General features: G+C 41.4%; 1 protein-coding gene across 1 annotated transcript in view; it reads left to right on the forward strand.

The window, feature by feature from the left end:
• Positions 1-21,444, forward strand: part of ALDH1L1 (aldehyde dehydrogenase 1 family member L1) — a 114,504-nt gene that overhangs the window by 28,324 nt on the left and 64,736 nt on the right. The window contains exons 2-3 of the mRNA XM_049642255.1: positions 18,600-18,751; positions 21,049-21,283. Coding sequence (XP_049498212.1) covers positions 18,625-18,751; positions 21,049-21,283 — 362 coding nt within the window. The 5' untranslated portion in view covers positions 18,600-18,624. The remainder of the gene's footprint in view (positions 1-18,599; positions 18,752-21,048; positions 21,284-21,444) is intronic.

A 21,444-nucleotide genomic window follows, 5' to 3' on the forward strand; every position in this document is an offset into this window, starting at 1 on the left:
CCTGAGAAACTTAACAGAAACCCATGGGGGAGGGGAAGAAAAAAAAAAAGAGGTGAGAGTGGGAGAGAGCCAAAGCATAAGAGACTCTTAAAAACTGAGAACAAACTGAGGGTTGACGCAAGGTGGGAGGGAGGGGAGGGTGGGTGATGGGTATTGAGGAGGGCACCTTTTGGGATGAGCACTGGGTGTTGTATGGAAACCAATTTGACAATAAATTTCATATATTGAAAAAAAAGTAAAAAAAAAGTCACAAAACAAACAAAAAAATAAAATAAAATAAAATAAATAAATGTCTGGTACAATTCCACAAGAAAGCCATCTGGTCCTGGACTCTTATTTATTGGGAGATTTTTGGTAACTGACTCAATTTCTTCACTGGTTTTGGGTGTGTTCAAATATTCTGTTTCTTCCTGTTTGAGTTTTGGAAATGTGTGGGTGCTTAGGAATTTGTCCATTTCTTCCAGGTTGTCCAGTTTGTTGGCATATAATTTTTCATAGTATTCCCTGATAATTTCTTGTATTTCTGAGGGGTTGGCTGTCATAATTCTATTTTCCTTCATGACTTTATCTATATGGGTCCTCTCCCTTTTCTTTTTGAGAAGCCTGGCTACAGGTTTATCAATTTTGTTTATTTTTTCAAAAACCAACTCTTGGTTTCATTGATCTGCTCTACGGTGTTTTTAGATTCTCTGTTGTTTATTTCTGTTCTGATCTTTATTTCTCTTCTTCTCTTGGTTTTGGGGTGTCTTTGCTGTTCTGCTTCTGTTCCTTTAGGTGTGCTGTTAGATTTTGTATTTGGGATTTTTCTTGTTTCTTGAGATAGGCCTGGATTGCAATGTATTTTCCTCTCAGGACTGCTTTCACTGCATCCCAAAGCGTTTGGATGTTGTCTTTTCATTTTATTTGTTTCCATATAGTTTTTAATTTCTTCTCTAATTTTCTAGTTGACCCATTCTTTCTTTAGTAGGGTGTTCTTTAACCTCCATGCTTTTGGTGGTTTTCGAGACTTTTTCCTGTGGTTGATTTCAAGCTTCATAGCATTGTGGTCTAAATGTGCATGGTATGATCTCAATTCTTTTAAACTTAGCAAGGGATGTTTTGTGACCCAGTATGTGATCTATCTTGGAGAATGTTCCGTGTGCACTCGAGAAGAAAGTATATTCTGTTGCTTTGGGATGCAGAGTTCTAAATATATCTGTCAAGTCCATCTGATCCAATATATCATTCAGGGTCCTTGTTTCTTTATTGATTCTCTGTCTAGATGTTCTATCCATTGTTGTAAGTGGAGTATTAAAGTCTCCTTCAATTACCACATTGCTATCAATAAGGTTGCTTACGTTTGTGGTTAATTTTTTTTTTTTTATATATATTTGGGTGCTACCGAATTCGGCACATGGACATTTATAATTGTTGGCTCTTCCTGATGGATAGACCCTGTAGTTATTATATAATGCCCTTGTTCATCTCTTGTTACAGCCTTTAACTTAAAGTCTAGTTTGTCTGATATAAATATGGCTACTCCAGCTTTCTTTTGACTTCCAGTAGCATGATAGATAGTTCTCCATCCCCTCACTTTCAATCTGAAGGTGTCCTCAGGTCTAAAATGAGTCTCTTGTAGATAGCAAATAGATGGGTCTTGTTTTTTTGAATTCATTCTGATACCCTATGTCTTTTGGTTGGTGCATTTAGTCCCTTTACATTCATTGTTATTATAGAAAGATATGGGTTTAGAGTCATTGTGATACCTGTAGGTTTCATGCTTGTAGTTGTGTCTCTGGTACTTTGTGGTCCTTGCAACATTTCACTTACAGAATCCCCCTTAGGATCTTTTGTAGGGCTGCTTTAGTGGTGACTAATTCCTTCAGTTTTTGTTTGTTTGGGGAAACCTTTATCTCTCTTTGTATTCTGAATGACAGACTTGCTGGATAAAGGATTCTTGGCTGCATATTTTTTTTTTCTGTTCATCACGTTGATTATTTCCTGGCATTCCTTTCCGGCCTGCCAAGTTTCAGTAGATTTGTCTGCTACTACACTTATGTATCTACGTTTGTATGTTAAGGTCCCTTTATCCGTAGCTGCTTTTAGAATTCTCTCTTTATCCTTGTATTGTTCCAGTTTCACTATGATATGTCGTGCAGAAGATCAATTCAAGTTACCTTCTGAAGGGAGTTCTCTGTGCCACTGGATCAATGCCTGTTTCCTTCCCCAAATCAGGGAAGTTCTCAGCTGTGATTTGTTCAAGTACACCTTCTGCCCCTTTCTCTCTCTCTTCTTCTTCTGGATTCCTATGATACGGGTATTGTTCCATTTAATTGCATCACTTAGTTCTCTAATTCTCCCCTCATACTCCTGGATCATTTTATCTCTCTTTTACTCAGCTTCCTCTTTTTCCATAATTTTATCTTCTAATTCACCTATTCTCTCCTCTGCCTCTTAAATCCGTGCTATGGCCACCTCCGTTTTATTTTGCACCTCATTTATAGCATTTTTTTAAATTCATCATGACTATTTCTTAGTCCCTTGATCTCTGTAGCAATAGATTCTCTGCTGTCCTGTATGCTTTTTTCAAACCCAGTGATTAAGTTTATGACTATTATTCTAAATTCTTGTTCTGTTATATTGCTTATATTGGTTTTGATCAATTCGTTAGCTGTCACTACCTCCTGGAGTTTCTTTTGAGGAGAATTCTTCCGTTTTGTCATTTTGGCTAGTTTTCTGCCCCTGATGCATTTTAAAAGCTTGTGTGCTCTGCACCTGTGAGCACTGCTATATTAATGGAGGGTCATACACTGTCTAGGGTGTGGCCCTTCAGGAGGTGTTTTTTCAGGGATCGGCACTTACTGTTATTGTGACTTTGGTTATTTTATTACCCTACTCGTAGTAATATTTTATACACTCCACCAGGTGTGCTTTGATTTGTTCCTTGGAGTAGCCCTGTAAAGGAAAACAGATAGACAAATAGGAGACAAAAACACGCAAACACACAAATAACAAAAAACAAACAAATAAACAAAAATAAAAACCTCAAGACTTAAAAAAAAAAAGCCCCCAAACACCGACTATAAGTAATGAAAAGGGTGGAGGCAGTGCTGATGGAAGAACATATTCAAAGAAACAAATGCAACTGGAGGGGTAGGGTGGGGAATAAACATTGATTCGGCAGAGAGACAAAAAGGCTTAATTCTGAGAGAGAGAGAGAGAGAGAGAGAGAGAGGAAAATAAAGAAGGAGGTGGGGAAAACGAAACAAAGATAAAATTACTCAGAGAAACTATATAGCTTGATTTATTCCAGAGAGAGAGAGAAGGGAGTATAAAGAAGGAGAACATGTATCAAGACAATGGATTAAATATGCCTGTTCAGACAGACCAGTAACCAGAGTCACCAGCCCAGGGGAGGGAAGAGATAAGGAGGAGAAATGGAGGGGGAGGGGAGAGTATATCTATATATCCAGAATGGACCTAGAGTTAATCTAGGCAATGCTGCATCGCTTGTCAGGTGTAGTTGTTTGCTGGGTCTGTGCGGTTCTGGTAGATCTGCAGTTACCCAGTACAAGGGGGTGTGGCTTGCCGTTTTCTGGACCCACCTCCACTATGGGCCTTGGGAGTTATCCCTGAGGCCCCAGCTTGGTGGTGGTGGTGGTGGGCCGGGGGGGGGGGGATGGTGATTTCCCAGTCTCTTTTGCACAGAGCCAGACCCAGTGGACTCTGTTTGAGTCGTCCTCACTATGCCGCGGGTGCAGACAGCGGTGGTCCTTCTTGCTCCACCAACTCCCCTGACGCTGCTCTTGGCTAGGACTCAAAGTCCCACCCCATGTGCTCTGGTGCTGGGGAAGCACCTCTCAGTGCAGCAATATGTGGTCCCAGCTGGCTGTGTCTGTGCCGCCACACTACAGGGAGGACTGACGTCTATTGTGAACTGAGAGCTGCTGCCCTCGCCGCCAGCCCCCGAGGTGGTGGACGCAGGCAGGCTTTGTCTTTTCCCACAGCACTCCAGGGAAACGGCTGCCTTATCCTCCTGCAGACTGCACCCTAGGCCCAGCCACTGTGCCCAAGGGGGGGGGGGGTGGCGGACTCAGGCAGGTTCTGTGGTATCATGCAGCCCTCCAGGGAGGGAACCAGTTTCTCCAGCTGTGCACTGAGCCTCTGACCTACCACCTCACCCAGGCCTGTCTCCCCACCTCCCCAGGTGTGTGAACAGGGAGCCGGCCCCAGTCCGGAGAAAGCCCAGCAGTTAGAGATTGCATCCTTCTCAGTCTCAGTGTGAGGGCTTTCTCCTGTCCAGCAATGGTCCTACACTTCCCTAGCCACTCTTTCTCTTCCCTTTGTCTCTCCGCAGAAGGGGGTCCCTCCCCTTCATGCCCACATAGCCTTTTTTTAATCTCCTCCAGTTCGCAGTTACCCACCTATCTTTTTTCCAGCTTTCCAATTTTCTTCCTAGTAGATTCAGTCTCTTTTCCTCCCAGGCTCTGGTGTTCAAAGTCCTTTGACTTCTACACTATTTTGTTTGAGAGATGCGGGACGTATGGATCCCCCTACTTCTCTGCTGTGTTTGGTTTCAGGTCTTACATTCAAATTGTTATAATCCATTTTGAGTTGAATTTTGTGTACGGTGTAAGACAATGGTCTAGCCATCATTTTTTTTTGCATATGGTTGTCCAGTTTTTACCCATATCATTTATTGAAGAGACTGTCCTTTCCCCACTGTATATTCTTGGCTCTTTTGTTGTAAATACATTGACCATATATGGGTGGGTTTATTTCTTGGTTATCTGTTTTCTTCTATTGATCTATGTGACTGTTTTTGTGCAAATACCATACTCCTTTCACAACTATACCTGTGTAATATAGTTCGATATCAGGGAGCGTGATGCCTCCAGTTTTGTCCTTTTTTCTCAAGATTGTTTGGGCTATTGGGGCATCTGAGTGGCTCCATTGGTACGCGTCTGACTTCGGCTCAGGTCATGATATCATTTGTGAGTTTGAGCCCTACATTTTGCTTTCTGCTATCAGTGCAGAGCCAGCCTCAGATCCTGTCCTCCTCTCTTGCACCAGTTTGCATTCCTACCAGCAGTGCAAAAGACATCTTCTGTCTCTACATCCTTGCCAACATCTGTCGTTGCCTAAGTTGTTAATGCTAACCATTCTGACAGAGATGAGTTGGCATCTCATTGTGGTTTTGATATGTATTTCCCTGGTGATAAGTGCTGTTGAGCATATTTTCATGTGTCAGTTGGCCATCTGGATGTCTTCTTGGGTGAAGTGTCTATTCATGTCTTTTGCCCATTTCTTCAGTGGATTATTTGTTTTTTGGATGTTGAGTTTGATAAGTTCTCTATAGATTTTGGATACTAACCCTTTGATATGGCACTTGCAAATAACTTCTCCCATTCCTTCGGTTGCCTTTTAGTTTTGCTGATGGTTTCCTTCACTGTGCAGAAGCTTTTTGTTTTGATGAGGTCCCAATAGTTTATTTTTGCTTTTGTTTCCCTTGCCTCCAGAGATGTGGGTAAGAAGTTGCTGCAGCTGAAGTCAAAGAGGTTTTTGCCTCTTTTCTCCTCTAGGATTTTGGTGGCTTCCTGTCTTACATTTAAGCCTTTCATCGTTTTAAGTTATTTTTGTGTATGGTGTAAGAAAGTGGTCCAGGTTCATTTTTCTGCATATCGCTGTCCAGTTTTCCCGGCACCATTTGCTGAAGAGACTGCCTTTATTCCACTGGATATTCTTTCCTGCTTTGTGAAAGATTTGTTGGCCATACATTTGTGGGTCCACTTCTGGGTTCTCCATTCTGTTCCATTGATCTGAGTGTCTATTTTTGTGCCAGTACCATACTGTCTTGATGGTTACAGCTTTGTAGTATAGTCTGAAGTCTGGGATTGTCATGCCTCCATCTTCAGTTTTCTTTTTCAAGATTGCTTTGGCTATTTGGGGTCTTTTCTGGCATGCAAATTTTAGGATTGTTTATTCTAGGTCTGTGAAGAATGCTGGTGTTATCTTGCTAGGGATTGCAATTTTTTAATTATTTTTTTTGTGGAGTCTTTAGGGCTTTTTATATATAATATTGTGTCAGCTACAGATAGTGACAGTTTTAGTTCTTCCATTTCAATTTAGATGGACTTTCTTTTTTTTTTTTTACCATTTATTCAGTGTTGCTATGAAACTGGAAGTCAACCACAAGAAAAAATTTACATAAGATAGAAGTAACAATCAACACCACAGAAATACAAACAATTATAAGAGAATATAATGAAAAACTATATGCGGGGGGGCCTGGGTGGCTCAGTCGGTTAAACATCTGACTTTGGCTCAGGTCATGATCTCACGGTTTATGAGTTCGAGCCCTGCGTCGGGCTCTGTGCTGACCGCTCAGAGCCTGGAGCCTGCTTCAGATTCTGTGTCTTCTGTCACTGCCCCTCCCCTGCTCATGCTCTGTCTCTCTGTCTCTCAATAATAAATAAACATTAAAAAAATTTTTTTAATTTAAAAAAAGAAAGACAAACTATATGCCAACGAATTGGACAACCTAGAAAAAATAGGTAAGTTTCTAGAAACATAAACTACCAAAACTGAAACAGGAATAAATAGAAAACAACAGACTGATAAACAGCAAAGAAATTAAATCAGTAATAAAAAACTCCCAACAAACTAGAGTCCAGGGCCAGTTGGCTTCACAGGTGAACTCTACTAAACATTTAAAGAAAAACTCTACCAAATGTTCTTCTCAAACTATTCCAAAAAATAGCAATGAAGGTAAACTTCCAAATTCCTTCTATGAGGCCAGCATTACCTGAATATCAAAATCAGATAAAGACTCCACTAAAAAAGAGAACTACAGGCCAATATCCCTGGTGAACATAGATGCAAAACTTCTCAACAAAATACTACCAAATCAAATCCATAAATACATTAAACTCATTCACCATGATCAAGTGGGATTTATTGCTGGGTTGCAAGGGTGGTTCAGAATTCACAAATCAATCAACATGATACACGACAGTAATAAAGGAAAGGGTAAAAACCGAAAGATCATTTCAATATAGGCAGAAAAAGCATTTGACAGAGTACCACATCCATCCTTGATAAAAACTATCAACAAAGTAGGGATAGATGCAACATACCTCAACATCATAAAAGCCATATAAAAAAAGCCCACAACTAATATCATCCTCAATGGGGAAAAATGGAGAGCTTTTCTTTTAAGAAGAAAACAATGTCCACTCTCACCATGGTTATTTAACATAGTACTAGAAGTCCTAGTCACAGCAATAAGACATCAAAAAGAGATAAAAGCCATCCGAATTAGCAGGGAAGAAGTCAAACTTTCACTATTTGCAGACAAGATGATACTCCACATAAAAAAAAACCCAAACACTCCACCAAAAGTTGCTATAACTAATTCAAAAATTCAGTAAAGTTGCAGGATACAAAATCAAGAGAGAAATCTGTTGCATTTTTTACATCAATAATGAGGCTGCAGAAAGTGAAATTCAGGAATCAATCCCATTCACAATTACACCAAAAGCAATAAGATATTTAGGAATAAATCTAACCAAAGAGGTAAAAGATCTGTATTTTGAAAACTATAAAACACTGATGGAAGAAATTGAAGATGATATGAAGAAATGGAAAGACATTCCTTGCTCATGGATTAGAAGAAAAAATATTGTTAACAATATCTATACTACCCAGGGACACCTGGGTGGCTCAGTTCGTTGAGCATCCGACTTCGGCTCTGGTCATGATCTCATGGTTTGTGAGTTCGAGCCCCACATCGGGCTCTGTGCTGACAGCTCAGGTCCTGGAGCCTGCTTTGGATTCTGTGTCTCCCTCTCTCTCTGCTCCTCCCCTGCTCACACTCTGTCTCTCTCTCAAAAATAAAGATTAAAAAAAATTTTTAAAAATCTATACTACCCAAAGCAGTCTACACATTTAATGCAACCCCGATCAAAATACCAACGGTATTTTTCATGGAGGTAGAACAAACCATTGTAAAGTTTGTATAGAGCAACAAAAGACCCCAAAACTAAAAGCAGCCTTGAAGAAGAAAGGAAAACTGGAGGCATCATAATTCCAGGCTTCAACTTCTATTACAAAGGTATTGTGATGAAGACAGTATGGTACTGGTACAAACATAGGCACATAGATCCATGGAACAGAATAGAAAACACAAAGGGATACATGCACCATGATATTTATAGTAACATCATCAACAGCAGCCAAATTATGGAAGCAGCCCAAATGTCCATTGACTGATGAATGGATAAAGAAGATGTGGTATATATATGTATACACACACACACACACACACACACACACACACCGGAATATTACTTAGCCATAAAAGAAAATGAAATCTTATATAAAATCAGTGCACAGAAATCGGTTGCATTCCTATACACCAACAATGAATTCACAGAAAGAGAAATCAAGGAATCGATCCCATTTACAGTTGCACCAAAAACCATAAAATACCTAGGAATAAATCTAACCAAAGAAGTGAAAAATCTATACACTGAAAACTCTAGAAAGCTTATGAAAGAAATTGAAGAAGACACCAAAAAATGGAAAAAGATTCCATGCTCCTGGATAGGAAGAACAAATATTGTTAAATGTCAATACTACCCAAAGCAATCTACATATTCAATGCAGTCCCTATCAAAATAACACCAGCATTCTTCACAGAACTAGAGCAAATAATCCTAAAATATGTATGGAACCAGAAAAGACCCCAAATAGCCAAAGCAATCTTGAAAAAGAAAACCAAAGAAGGAGGCATCACAATCCCAGACTTCAGGCTACGCTACAAAGTTGTAATCATCAAGACAGTATGGTACTGGCACAAGAACAGACACTCAGATCAATGGAACAGAATAGAGAACCCAGAAATGGACCCACAAACGTATGGCCAACTAATCTTTGACAAAGCAGGAAAGAATATCCAATGGAATAAAGACAGTCTCTTCAGCAAGTGGTGCTGGGAAAACTGGACAGCGACATGCAGAAGAGTGAACCTGGACCACTTTCTCACACCATACACAAAAACTCAAAATGGATGAAAGACTTCATTGTAAGAAAGGAAGCCATCAAAATCCTCAAGAAAAAAGCAGGCAAAAACCTCTTTGATCTTGGCCACAGCAACTTCTTACTCAACACGCCTCCAGAGGCAAGGGAAACAAAAGAAAAAATGAACTACTGGGACCTCATCAAAACAAAAAGCTTCTACACAACAAAGGAAACAATCAACAAAACTAAAACGCAACCGACAGAATGGGAGAAGATATTTGCAAATGACATATCAGATAAAGGGTTAGTATCCAAAATCTACAGAGAACTTATCAAACTCAACACCCCAAAAACAAATAATCCACTGAAGAAATGGGCAAAAGACATGAATAGACACTTCTTCAAAGAAGACATCCAGATGGCCAACTGACACATGAAAAACTACTCAACATCACTCATCATCAGGGAAATACAAATCAAAACCACAATGAGATACCACCTCACACCTGTCAGAATGGCTAACATTAACAACTCAGGCAACAACAGATGTTGGCAAGGATGCAGAGAAAGAGGATCTCTTTTGCATTGTTGGTGGCAATGCATGCTGGTGCAGCCACTCTGGAAAACAGTATGGAGGTTCCTCAAAAAATTAAAAATAGAATGACCCTACGACCCAGCAATTGCACTACTAGGCGTTTATCCATGGGATACAGGTGTGCTGTTTTGAAGGGACACATGCACCCTCATGTTTATAGCAGCACTATCAACAATAGCCAAAGTATGGAAAGAGCCCAAATGTCCATCGATGAATGAATGGATAAAGAAGATTTGGTGTATATATACACAATGGAGTATTATTCAGCAATCAAAAAGAATGAAATCTTGCCATTTGCAACTACGTGGATGGACCTGGAGAGTATTATGCTAAGTGAAATTATTCTGTCAGAGAAAGACAAATATCATATGACTTCACTCATATGAGCACTTTAAGAGACAAAACAGATGAACATAAGGGAAGGGAAACAAAAATAGTACAAAAACAAGGAGGGGGACAAAACAGAAGAGACTCATAAATATGGAGAACAAACTGCGGGTTACTGGAGGGGTTGTGGGAGGGGTGATGGGCTAAATGGGTAAGGGGCACTAAGGAATCTACTCTGGAAATCATTGTTTCACTATATGCTAACCAGTTTGGACGTACATTTTAAAAAATAAAAAATTGAATTAAATTAGATATCCATAAAAAAAAGAGAGAGAGAGAGAGAGAGAATGAAATCTTGCCATTTGCAATGACCTGCTTAGAGCTAGAGGGTATTATGCTAAGTGAAATAAGTCAGTTTGTGGTCCAGGTTCACTCTTCTGCATATCGCTGTCCAGTTTTCCCAGCATCACTTGCTGAAGAGACTGTCTTTATTCCATTGGATATTCTTTCCTGCTTTGTCAAAGATTAGTTGGCCATACGTTTGTGGGTCCATTTCTGGGTTCTCTATTCTGTTCCATTGATCTGAGTGTCTGTTCTTGTGCCAGTACCATACTGTCTTGATGATTACAACTTTGTAGCGTAGCCTGAAGTCTGGGATTGTGATGCCTCCTTCTTTGGTTTTCTTTTTCAAGATTGCTTTGGCTATTTGGGGTCTTTTCTGGTTCCATACATATTTTAGGATTATTTGCTCTAGTTCTGTGAAGAATGCTGGTGTTATTTTGATAGGGACTGCATTGAATATGTAGATTGCTTTGGGTAGTATTGACATTTAACAATATTTGTTCTTCCTATCCAGGAGCATGGAATCTTTTTCCATTTTTTGGTGTCTTCTTCAATTTCTTTCATAAGCTTTCTAGAGTTTTCAGTGTATAGATTTTTCACTTCTTTGGTTAGATTTATTCCTAGGTATTTTATGGTTTTTGGTGCAACTGTAAATGGGATCGATTCCTTGATTTCTCTTTCTGTGACTTCATTGTTGGTGTATAGGAATGCAACTGATTTTTGTGCATTGATTTTATATCCTGCAACTTTGCTGAATTCATGAATCAATTCTAGCAGTTTTTTGGTGGAATCTTTTTGGTTTTCCATATAGAGTATTATGTCATTTGTGGAGAGTGAAAATTTGACCTCCTCCTGGCCAATTTGGATGCCTTTTATTCCTTTGTGTTGTCTGATTGCAGAGGCTAAGACTTCCAATACTATGTTGAATAACAGTGGTGAGAGTGGACATCCCTGTCTTGTTCTTGACCTTAGGGGGAAAGTTGTCAGTGTTTCCCTATTGAGGATGATATTAGTGTTGGGTCGTTCATATATGGCTTTTATGATCTTGAGCTATGCTCCTTCTATCCCTACTTTCTTGAGGGTTTTTATCAAGAAAGGATGCTGTATTTTGTCAAGTGCTTTCCCAGCATCTATTGAGAGGATCATATGGTTCTTGTCCTTTCTTTTATTGATGTGATGAATCATGTTAATTGTTTTGCAGGTATTCAACCAGCCCTGCATACCAGGTATAAATCCCACTTGATCGTGGTGAACAATTTTTTTTATATAATAATTTGGAGCTGTTTGGCTAATATCTTGTTGAGGATTTTTGCATCTATGTTCATCAGGGAACTTGGTCTATAGTTTTCCTTTTTAGTGGGGTCTCTGTCTGGTTTTGGAATCAAGGTAATGCTGGCTTCATAGAATGAGTTTGGAAGTTTTCCTTCCATTTCTATTTTTTGAAGCAGTTTTAAGAGAATGGGTGTTAACTCTTCCTTAAATGTTTGGTAGAATTCCCCTGGAAAGCCATCTGGCCCTTGGACTCTTGTGTTTTGGCAGATTTTTGATTACTAATTCGATTTCCTTACTTGTTATGGGTCTGTTCTAATTTTCTATTTCTTCCTGTTTCAGTTTTGGTAGTGTATATGTTTCTAGGAATTTGTCCATTTCTTCCATATTGCCCATTTTATTGGCATATAATTGGTCATAATATTCTTTTATTATTGTTTTTATTTCTGCTGTGTTGGTTGTGATCTCTCCTCTTTCATTCTTCATTTTATTTATCTGGGTCCTTTCCTTTTTCTTTTTGATCAGACTGGCTAGTGGTTTATCAATTTTGTTAATTCTTTCAAAGAAGCAACTTCTGGTTTCATTGATCTGTTCTGTTTTTTTGGTTTCGATAGCATTAATTTCTGCTCTAATCTTTATTATTTCCTGTCTTCTGCTGGTTTTGGGTTTTATTTGCTGTTCTTTTTCCACTTCCTTAAGGTGTAAGGTTAGGTTGTGTATCTGAGATCTTCCTTCTTTAGAAAGGCCTGGATTGCTATATACTTTCCTCTTATGACTGCCTTTGCTGCGTCCCAGAGGTTTTGGGTTGTGGTGTTATCATTTTCATTGACTTCCATATACTTTTTAATTTCCTCTTTAACTGTTTGGTTAGCCCATTCATTCTTTAGTAGGATGTTCAGTCTCCAAGTATTTGTTACCTTTCCAAATTTTTTCTTGTGGTTGATTTTGAGTTTTGTAGCATTGTGGTCTGAAAATATGCACGGTATGATCTCGATCTTTTTGTACTTAATTAGGGCTGATTTGTGTCCCAGTATATGGTCTATTCTGGAGAATGTTCCATGTGCACTGGAGAAGAATGTATATTCTGCTGCTTTAGGATGAAATGTTCTGAATATATCTGTTAAGTCCATCTGGTCCAGTGTGTCATTCACAGCCATTGTTTCCTTGTTGATTTTTTGATTTGATGATCTGTCTATTGCGGTGAATGGGGTGTTGAAGCCTCCCACTATTATGGTATTACTATTGGTGACTTTCTTTATGTTTGTGATTAATTGATGTATATATTTCGATGCTCTCACATTTGGTGCATAAATGTTTACAATTGTTAGGTCTTCTTGGTGGATGGACCCCTTGATTATGATATAATGCCCTTCTGCATCTCTTGATACAGTCTATTTTAAAGTCTAGATTGTCTGATATAAGTATGGCTACTCTGGCTTTCTTTTGTTGACCATTAGCATGATAGATGGTTCTCCATCCCCTTATTTTCAATATGAAGGTGTCTTTAGGTCTAAAGTGGGTCTCTTGTAAACAGCATATAGATGGATCTTGTTTTCTTATCCATTCTGTTACTCTCTGTCTTTTAATTAGAGCATTGAGTCCATTGACATTTAGAGTGAGTACTGAAAGATATGAATTTATTGCCATTATGATGCTTGTAGAGTTGGAGTTTCTGGTGGTGTTCTCTGGTCCTTTTTAATCTTTGTTGCTCTTGAGATATATATTTATCTTTTCTCCCCTCAGAGAGTCCCCCTTAAAATTTCTTGCAGGGCTGGTTTAGTGGTCACAAACTCCTTTAATTTTTGTTTGTCTGGGAAACTTTTTATCTCTCCTTCTATTTTGAATGACAGCCTTGCTGGATAAAGAATTCTTGGCTGCATATTTTTCTGATTCAGCACACTGAATATATCCCGCCACTCCTTTCTGGCCTGCCAAGTTTCTGTGGATAGGTCTGCTGCAAACCTGATCTGCCTTCCCTTGTAGGTTAGGGACTTTTTTTTCCCTTGCTGCTTTCATGATTCTCTTCTTACCTGAGTATTTTGTGAATTTGACTATGATATGCCTTGTTGATGGTCAGGTTTTGTTGAATCTAATGGGAGTCCTCTGTGCTTCCTGGATTTTGATGTCTGTGTCTTTCCCCAGGTTAGGAAAGTTTTCCGCTATGATTTGCTTATATAACCCTTCTACCCCTATTTCTCTCTCTTCCTCTTCTAGGACCCCTATGATTCTGATGTTATTCCTTTTTAATGAGTCACTGATTTCTCTAATTCTTAAATCATGCTCTTTTGCCTTAATCTCCCTCTTTTTTTCTGCTTCACTATTCTCTATAAGTTTGTCCTCTATATCACTGATTCTCTTTTCTGCGTTGTCCATCCTTGCCGCCGCTGCATCCATCCATGATTGCAGCTCAGTTATAGCATTTTTAATTTCATTCTGGCTATTTTTTACGTCTTTTATCCCTGCATAAAGGGATTCTAATCTATTTTCAACTCCAGCTAGTATTCTTATTATCGTGATTCTAAATTCTGGTTCAGACATCTTGCTTGCATTTGTGTTGGTTAAATCCCTGGCTGTCGTTTCTTCGTGCTTTCTTTTGCAGTGAATTCCTTTGTTTTGTCATTTTGAAGGGAGAAAAGGAATTAATGAGGTAGAAAAATTAAAATTAAAAAAATTAAAATTAAAAAATTAAACCCCCCTCCCCCCTCCCCCCCCACAAATCGAATAAATGATGCTAGATCCTAGGTGTGTTTTGGTCTGGGTGTTGAAAGTGGTTTGACAGATTAGAGAAAAAAGGGGAGGAAAAAGGAAAAAAAAAGGAAATCGTTTGAGAATTTCAAAAAATGAATACACTGAAGTAGACTAAAATGAGATGATGGAAGTAAAATAAAATTTGAAAAAATATACACAGAAGTAAAGAATATAATAGAAAAAATTAAAGAAATATTTTTATTAAAAATTAAAAATAAAAATGAATTTTTTCTTTTTCTATATTCAAGAGAAAAGAAACAAAAAAAAGAAAAAGGAAAATAAAGGAAAAAAGGAAATCATTTGAAAATTTGAAAAAGTGAATACACTGTAGTGATGGAAGTAAAATAGAATTTGAAAAAATTTACATAAAGGCAAAAAATATAGTAAAAAATTAAAGAAAAATATTTTTAATAGAAATTGAAGGTAAAAATGAAGTTTTTCTCTTTCTGCTTTCAAGAAAAAGAAAAGAAACAAAAAAGAGTAAAAAAAGAAAAAAAAAAGCAATTGTTTGAAAATTTGAAAAGATCAATACACTGAAGTAGACTAAAATAAAATGGAAGTAAAATAGAATTTGAAAAAATTTACACAAAAGTGAAAAATATAGTAATAAAAGTTAAAGAAAAATATTTTTAATAAAAATTTAAAATTAAAATAAATTTTTTCTCTTTCTGTATCCAAGAAAAAGAAGTGTAAAAGAGAAAAAAAAGAAAATTGAATAGATGGACCTGCTAACAGATTGAAATAGGACTGAAATTACTTTCTTTTCCCCTAAAAGTAAGTCTATGTAGTGCTTTATAGTCCATAAACTAAGCCAGCGGTGAGACTTGTGTTCCTGAAGAGTGAAGTTGGCCCAGTTGGGCAGGGCTCAGTGTAACGGCTCCGATTTCCACTAGATGGTGCTGGTAGCCTACTGGGGTGGATTGTTGTGGCGCTCATAGGTGCGTATGCGCATGGGCAGGGGTGGTGAAAATGGTTCCACCCAGCTACCCAGTCTGTTCTCCCAGATCAGCAATCACGCACCTGCCCTCTGTCTTCAGTTTTCATCCACTCCCTGCTTTTTCACTCTTTGTGACCAGGCCCCAGGCAGTACCTCTCTCCTGAGTTTTGTCTCAGATGCAGCTGCTTTCCCCAGCCCCTTACTTCCAAAAGACTGCGGCTTTGACCTGTCCTGCCCCTCTGCAGAAGGGTCTCACCAATCAATGGCCAAATGCTGGTTGCACCCAGGAACACCTGCTGGACCCTTCTGCTGCTGGTGCCCCGACACTGTGGCCAGGTGCCAGCCCACCCCAGAAAAAGTTCATGAGATAGTGTAGCAGCAGCATTTCAGGGATTATGGAAGATCACAACACACATCTGGCACTAGGCTTCACCCTTAATGACCTTGTTCCAGCACCAGCGAATGTGGCCATTTTATGGGAACCTCTGGGACCAGGTGGCTTCAACAGTCTCTACCAAATGTCTTTCCAGCAGTGGAACCGCTTTTTCCCGTGTGGCCCAAGATCCTCCCTGATCCCACTCTGTTCCTGGGGATTTGCCCTTCCCTCCAGAGCACTGCCAGATATCAAGCTGTGGAGTTGCAGACTTTGCACTCTCCTTGTTTAGTCTTAATGGAATTTAAAACCCTCTCCTTTCTCCTTTCTCCCTTTTTAGTTTAGTCCCTGCAGCTGTTTCCAATTTTCCACTTTATCTCCAGCTGCTTTTGGGGAGGGGTGCTTTTCCCATATTCTCTCCCCACTCCCCAGTCTCCATCCTCTCTCTGCTAGCAAAAGCACCTCCCTTCCTGCACCTCTTGCTCCCCAAGTTCACTTCTCTGTGCCACGTACCTGCTGAATTCTGTGGTTCAGGTTGTGCAGATTGTTGTGTTAATCCTCCAGTCAGTTTTCTAAGTGTGTAGGATGGTTTAGTGTTGGTCTGGCTGTATTTCATGGACGCGAGACACACAAAAAACTTCCATGCTGTTCTGCCATCTTGGCTCCTCCTCCATCCATAATTTCTTTATCCATTCATCAGTTGATGGACATTTAGGCTCTTTCCATAATTTGGCTATTGTTGAAAGTGCTGCTATAAACAACATGCTTAAACCTTGAAAACATTATGCTAAGTGGAATAAGCCAGGTACATGATTTCACTTACATGTGATACCATGTATGGGCAAATTTACAGAGACAGAAAGTAGATTGGAGGCCAACAGGGGCTACTGGTGGCTAATGGAAAGTTACTGCTTAATGAAAATAGAGTTTCTGTTTGGGGTGATGAAATAGTTGTGACACTTACACAATACTGTGAATGTAAAAGAGTTCTGAACTGCACATTTAGAAATTATTAAAATGGCAAATTCTCTATTACATATTTGTTACCATTATTACAAAACTTTTTAAGGTATAATAAACACAAAGATAGACAAACTGACAATGGAACAGAATACAGGCCCAGAGATAGATTTACTCATATATGGTACTGGAAAAATATCTCTGGACTTCCACTTCCTGCTATACACAAAAAATTCTAGCAGAATTGCATGCAATGAAATATAAAACGTAAAACAATAAAGTTTTTTCTAATACCTCTCTGTTTAAAATTAACACTTTATTTTTTAGAGCAGTTTAACGTTTGCTGGAAAATTAAAGGGAAGGTACAGAGATTTCTTACATCTCCACTGCCTTCTGCCACACACAGCACCCCCCCCATCCCAACATCCCCCACCAGAGTGATACATTTGTTACAGTTGATGAACCTACGCTCACACAGTGTCACCCAGAGTCCATAGTGTACATTGGGGTTTACTCTTGGTGTTGCATGTTATATGGGTTTGGACAAAAGCATAATATACGTACTCATCATTATGGGATCACACGGTGTTTCTGCTGCCCTGAACATCCTGTGCTCCACCAGTTCATCCCTTTCCTCTTCTCCAACTCCTGTAGCCACTGATTTTTATTGTGTCCAATAAAAATTGGGGTTTTGCCTTTTCCAGAATATCATAAAGTTAGAGTCCTACATTATGTGGCCTTTTAAGAGTGACTTTTTTTCATTTGATAATATGCATTTAAGATTCCTCCATGTCTTTTCATGGCTTGATAGCTCATTGCTTTTCAGTCCTATTGTCTGAATGTCCCACAGTTTATCAATCCATTCACCTACAGGAAGACACTTTGGTTGCTTCCAAGTTTTGGAAATCATGAATAAAGTTGCTATACATATCCATGTGCAGGTTTTCGTGTGTATGTAAGTTTACAACTCCTTTTGTAAAGACCAAAGAGTGTGGTTGCTAGATCATATGGTAATGGTATGTTTAGTTTTGTGAGAAACTGCCAAAATGCCTTCCAAAGTGACTGTGTCATTTTGCATTCCATCAGCAATGTGCGAGAGTGCATCCATTGTTTACTTCACAAATCGTTCCTTCGATGTTGTATCTAAAACTCACTGTATAACCAAGGTGATGAAATTTTCTTCTGTGTTACCTTCTAGGAGTCAGAATTTTGCATTTCACATTTAGGTCTGTGATGTATTTTGAGTTAACATTTGAAAAGGGTGTAAGGTCTGTGCCTGGATTCACATTTTTGCATGTGGATGTCCAGTTGTGCCAGCAACATTTGTTGAAAAGCTCTCTATCCTCCATTGAGTAGACTTTGCTCCTTTGTCAAACAATAAAGATTTTAGAAGACAGAGAGAACTTCTTCATGAACTGGCAGTAGGCAACAATTTCTTAAGTAGAATACAAAACCCACTAATCATAAAGGGAAATTTTGATAAAGTGTACTATGTGAAGTTTAAGAACCTATGTTCAGGGACGCTTGGGTGACTCAGTCAGTTAAGTGTCTGACTTCGGCTCAGGTCATGATCTTGCAGTTTGTGGGTTTGAACCCCATGTCGGGCTCTGTGCTGACAGCTCAGAGCCTGGAGCCTGCTTCAGATTCTGTGTCTCCCTATCTCTCTGCCCCTGCCCTGTTCTCTCTCTTTCTCTCAAAAATGAATACATATTTAAACAATTAAAAATATATATATCTCAGGGGACTCAACTCTCAGTGTTCCATGCCAACTTGGGAAGTTTCAAGGAGGAATCCCTAATTCTCCAATCTCCATGCAACTCACCTACTGTGGCATCTAAAATCCATCCCTTGCAGAACTTTCTCCTCTGGTCCCTTTCACAGTAGCGACTCTCTGCAGCATCCTGATACTCAGGGAGCCCCAGAGATAACCCCTAGTGGTTGAGGAGGGCAGGGTGGCCAAGGTGCTGTGCAGCTGCCCACTTGGACTAGGGTTGGCTCTCCGAGGCCAGTGAGCCCTGTCTAATGCTGCAGTCTTATTCCATCCCCAGATCCTTCTGACAGATCCCTGCTGCCATGAAGATCGCCGTGATTGGGCAGAGCCTGTTTGGCCAGGAAGTTTACTGTCACCTGCGGAAGGAGGGACATGAGGTCGTGGGCGTTTTCACTGTCCCAGACAAGGATGGAAAGGCGGATCCCCTGGGTGAGTGGGTGGCCCAATAGCAGGGAAAGGGGGTGCCTGGGCAGGCAGGTAGCAATGGGTGGTGGGTGGGAGCAGAAGATTGCAGGGTCTTGTGTTGTTTGTGGGCATCCCTGGCTGGAGGCAGCTGTACATACTCCACCTTGAATCCTGCTCATGCACCAACTGGCTGCTGGGATTTTCTGGAACAAAGTAAAAGTCCCTTCCCCACCTGATCATGGGGTGGGGGTTGTGTCCTGGAGAAGGGACATGGAGAAGCCTGGCCTGCTCCCAGGGCCCTGCTCTCTGACTATTCCAGGCTTCTCTGACCCCAGCATCAGGCTCTGAAAGGGCTGCTAGGTCAGTGTTCTCAGATATGAATGTGCACCATATCCCCGTCACTGGGAGTGCCTGTTATGCCCAGTCCTGAGCCCTGCCCTGGGAGTTTGTTTAGAGAGATGGGTGGGGTCTGAGAATCTGCATTTCTAATAAGTTCCCAGGTGAGGCTGAGCCTCTGGCTCTTGGAAGAGCCAGTTTGACAATCACTAGCCTCTGGGCTGGGAACATCAGCAGCACAGCAGGAACCCAGGGGAGGAAGGAGGGGTGCTCAGCTCAAATGAAAAGACCCTCCAGGGACATTCATAAGTCCTTCTTGGGCCAGATGGATGCAGAATATAAAGTGGGGCTTAAAAATGGAAGGCCAGGGGCGCCTGGGTGGCTCAGTCGGTTAGGCCTCCGACTTCAGCTCGGGTCACGATCTCACGGTCCGTGAGTTCGAGCCCCGCATCCGGCTCTGGGCTGATGGCTCAGAGCCTGGAGCCTGCTTCCGATTCTGTGTCTCCCTCTCTCTCTGCCCCTCCCCCGTTCATGCTCTGTCTCTCTCTGTCTCAAAAATAAATAAACGTTAAAAAAAATTTTAAAAAAAAATGGAAGGCCAGATTGGGAAAGGAGCCTTGTGGGGCTGGCCAGGCACAGGGGTATGGTTCATAGAAATAATCTCTCTAGACTGAAAAGCGTAGGCTGACCCGTGGAACCAGCTCCAGTATCATCCTGATGCTAGCCAGTGCACACTCTTGGACTTGACCCCAGTGTGATCTGTGATACAACCTGAACTCACCACAAAATGAACCCTGATACCAGCCACTAAGTGACCACTGATACCAGTCTATGAGTCTGGACCCAGATGGAGCCTGGGTGGGGCTGCTACTTGACCCTGACCTTGGATGTCTTGCAGAAGTATTCCTTGGTCATAGCGTGGACAGCTTTTGCAAGCACAGTCCAGTTGGCTCACTTTGATCCCACATTCCCTCAACGTCCCCAAATGCAGGGCAGAGGCAGAGGGGGCTACAGAGTGGGTCAGGTCTAGTTGGGGACCCGTTATCAGGATGGATGTTCTAACGGAGAACCCAGGATAGGGATGTGTTCATTACGTGCTGAAGAGGGGCAGGCAAAAGGGAACTCCAAGCTATCAGGGTAGTGAATGCAGCTGGCAGCTGCCACTTCCCAGGCTGGGGAAGTAGAAGGAAGCTGTGGCTTCTAAATCTCAGAAGCTTGGGGCTGGAATTCAGACCCATGAGGACTGCATGGTGCTCCTAGGTGCACCTGGGCAGGTGCAGGTGGGGGTGCTTGCAAGCTGAGACCCAGACTTTGGAAGGCAGACATGGTGGGAAGAAAGTGTACGTTTGGGTAATTCTGCAGATGTTGGGAAAACGGCAAATTAATCCAGCTGCTCCTCTGGGAAAGCACTGCTGCAGCTGGGGTTAAGAAGTGAGGTGGCATGGTTGGGTGGGGCTCTCAGGACAGGAACCTGACAGAAAGGAGCAAACCCCACCTCCCTCACTTTCGCCTTCCCCTCAACCTTTTAGTGTCCCTCCATCACCCCTTATTGGCAGTGCTTGACAGGGAGTATTTGACGAAGCAGGAATGCAGTTTGTAGGGTCCCAGCTGCCATCCCAGAAAGTGGTTGAAGGGTGGAGGACAGAAGCTTGGGGACAGCATGGCGAGGCTTTGGGAGGGGTGAGGAGAAGAGCTTAGCCTTCAGGGGTCAGACAGGAACCTGGGAGAGCAGGGAGCTCAGATGCCTTGGTGGTCAGCAGAAGTGAGTCCAGGCAGAGCAGCCACTGCAACCTTGCCCTTGGCCAGTGCTGTCCCCTGGGTTGTGTTCCCTCTGTGCTGCCCAGTGGAGTCCCGCTGGGCAATGGGGAAGGGCAGGAGGGACAGGCTGGGAAAGAAGATGTAGGAGTCACTTTGCTGGGAAGGCAGTGGTGGCTGTGGGTGGATGGTTGCGGGGAGGGGCCGGTTTCTCACCTGCTGTTCCACAGGCCTGGAGGCCGAGAAGGATGGAGTGCCAGTGTTCAAGTTCCCCCGCTGGCGGGTGAAAGGACAGGCTCTGCCCGATGTGGTGGCAAAATACCAGGCTTTGGGTGCCGAGCTCAACGTCCTGCCCTTCTGCAGCCAGTTCATCCCCATGGAGGTCATCAATGCCCCCTGCCACGGCTCTATCATCTACCACCCAAGTCTGCTCCCCCGACACCGAGGGGCCTCGGCCATCAACTGGTGAGACAGGGCAAAAACACCCCCATCTGCCAAGAAGTCATCCTCCCCTAGCCCACAAGTTTGCTCTGGGGCCACAGAACAGGCATCATTCAGGGGCCCCTCCTGTGCTGCCAGATGGCATCCACATGGCTGACTGGTGAGATGTTCTCAGTAGTGCCAAG

This window comes from Panthera uncia, chromosome A2 (genome assembly GCF_023721935.1).
Source record: "Panthera uncia isolate 11264 chromosome A2, Puncia_PCG_1.0, whole genome shotgun sequence".
Lineage (NCBI taxonomy): Eukaryota > Metazoa > Chordata > Mammalia > Carnivora > Felidae > Panthera > Panthera uncia.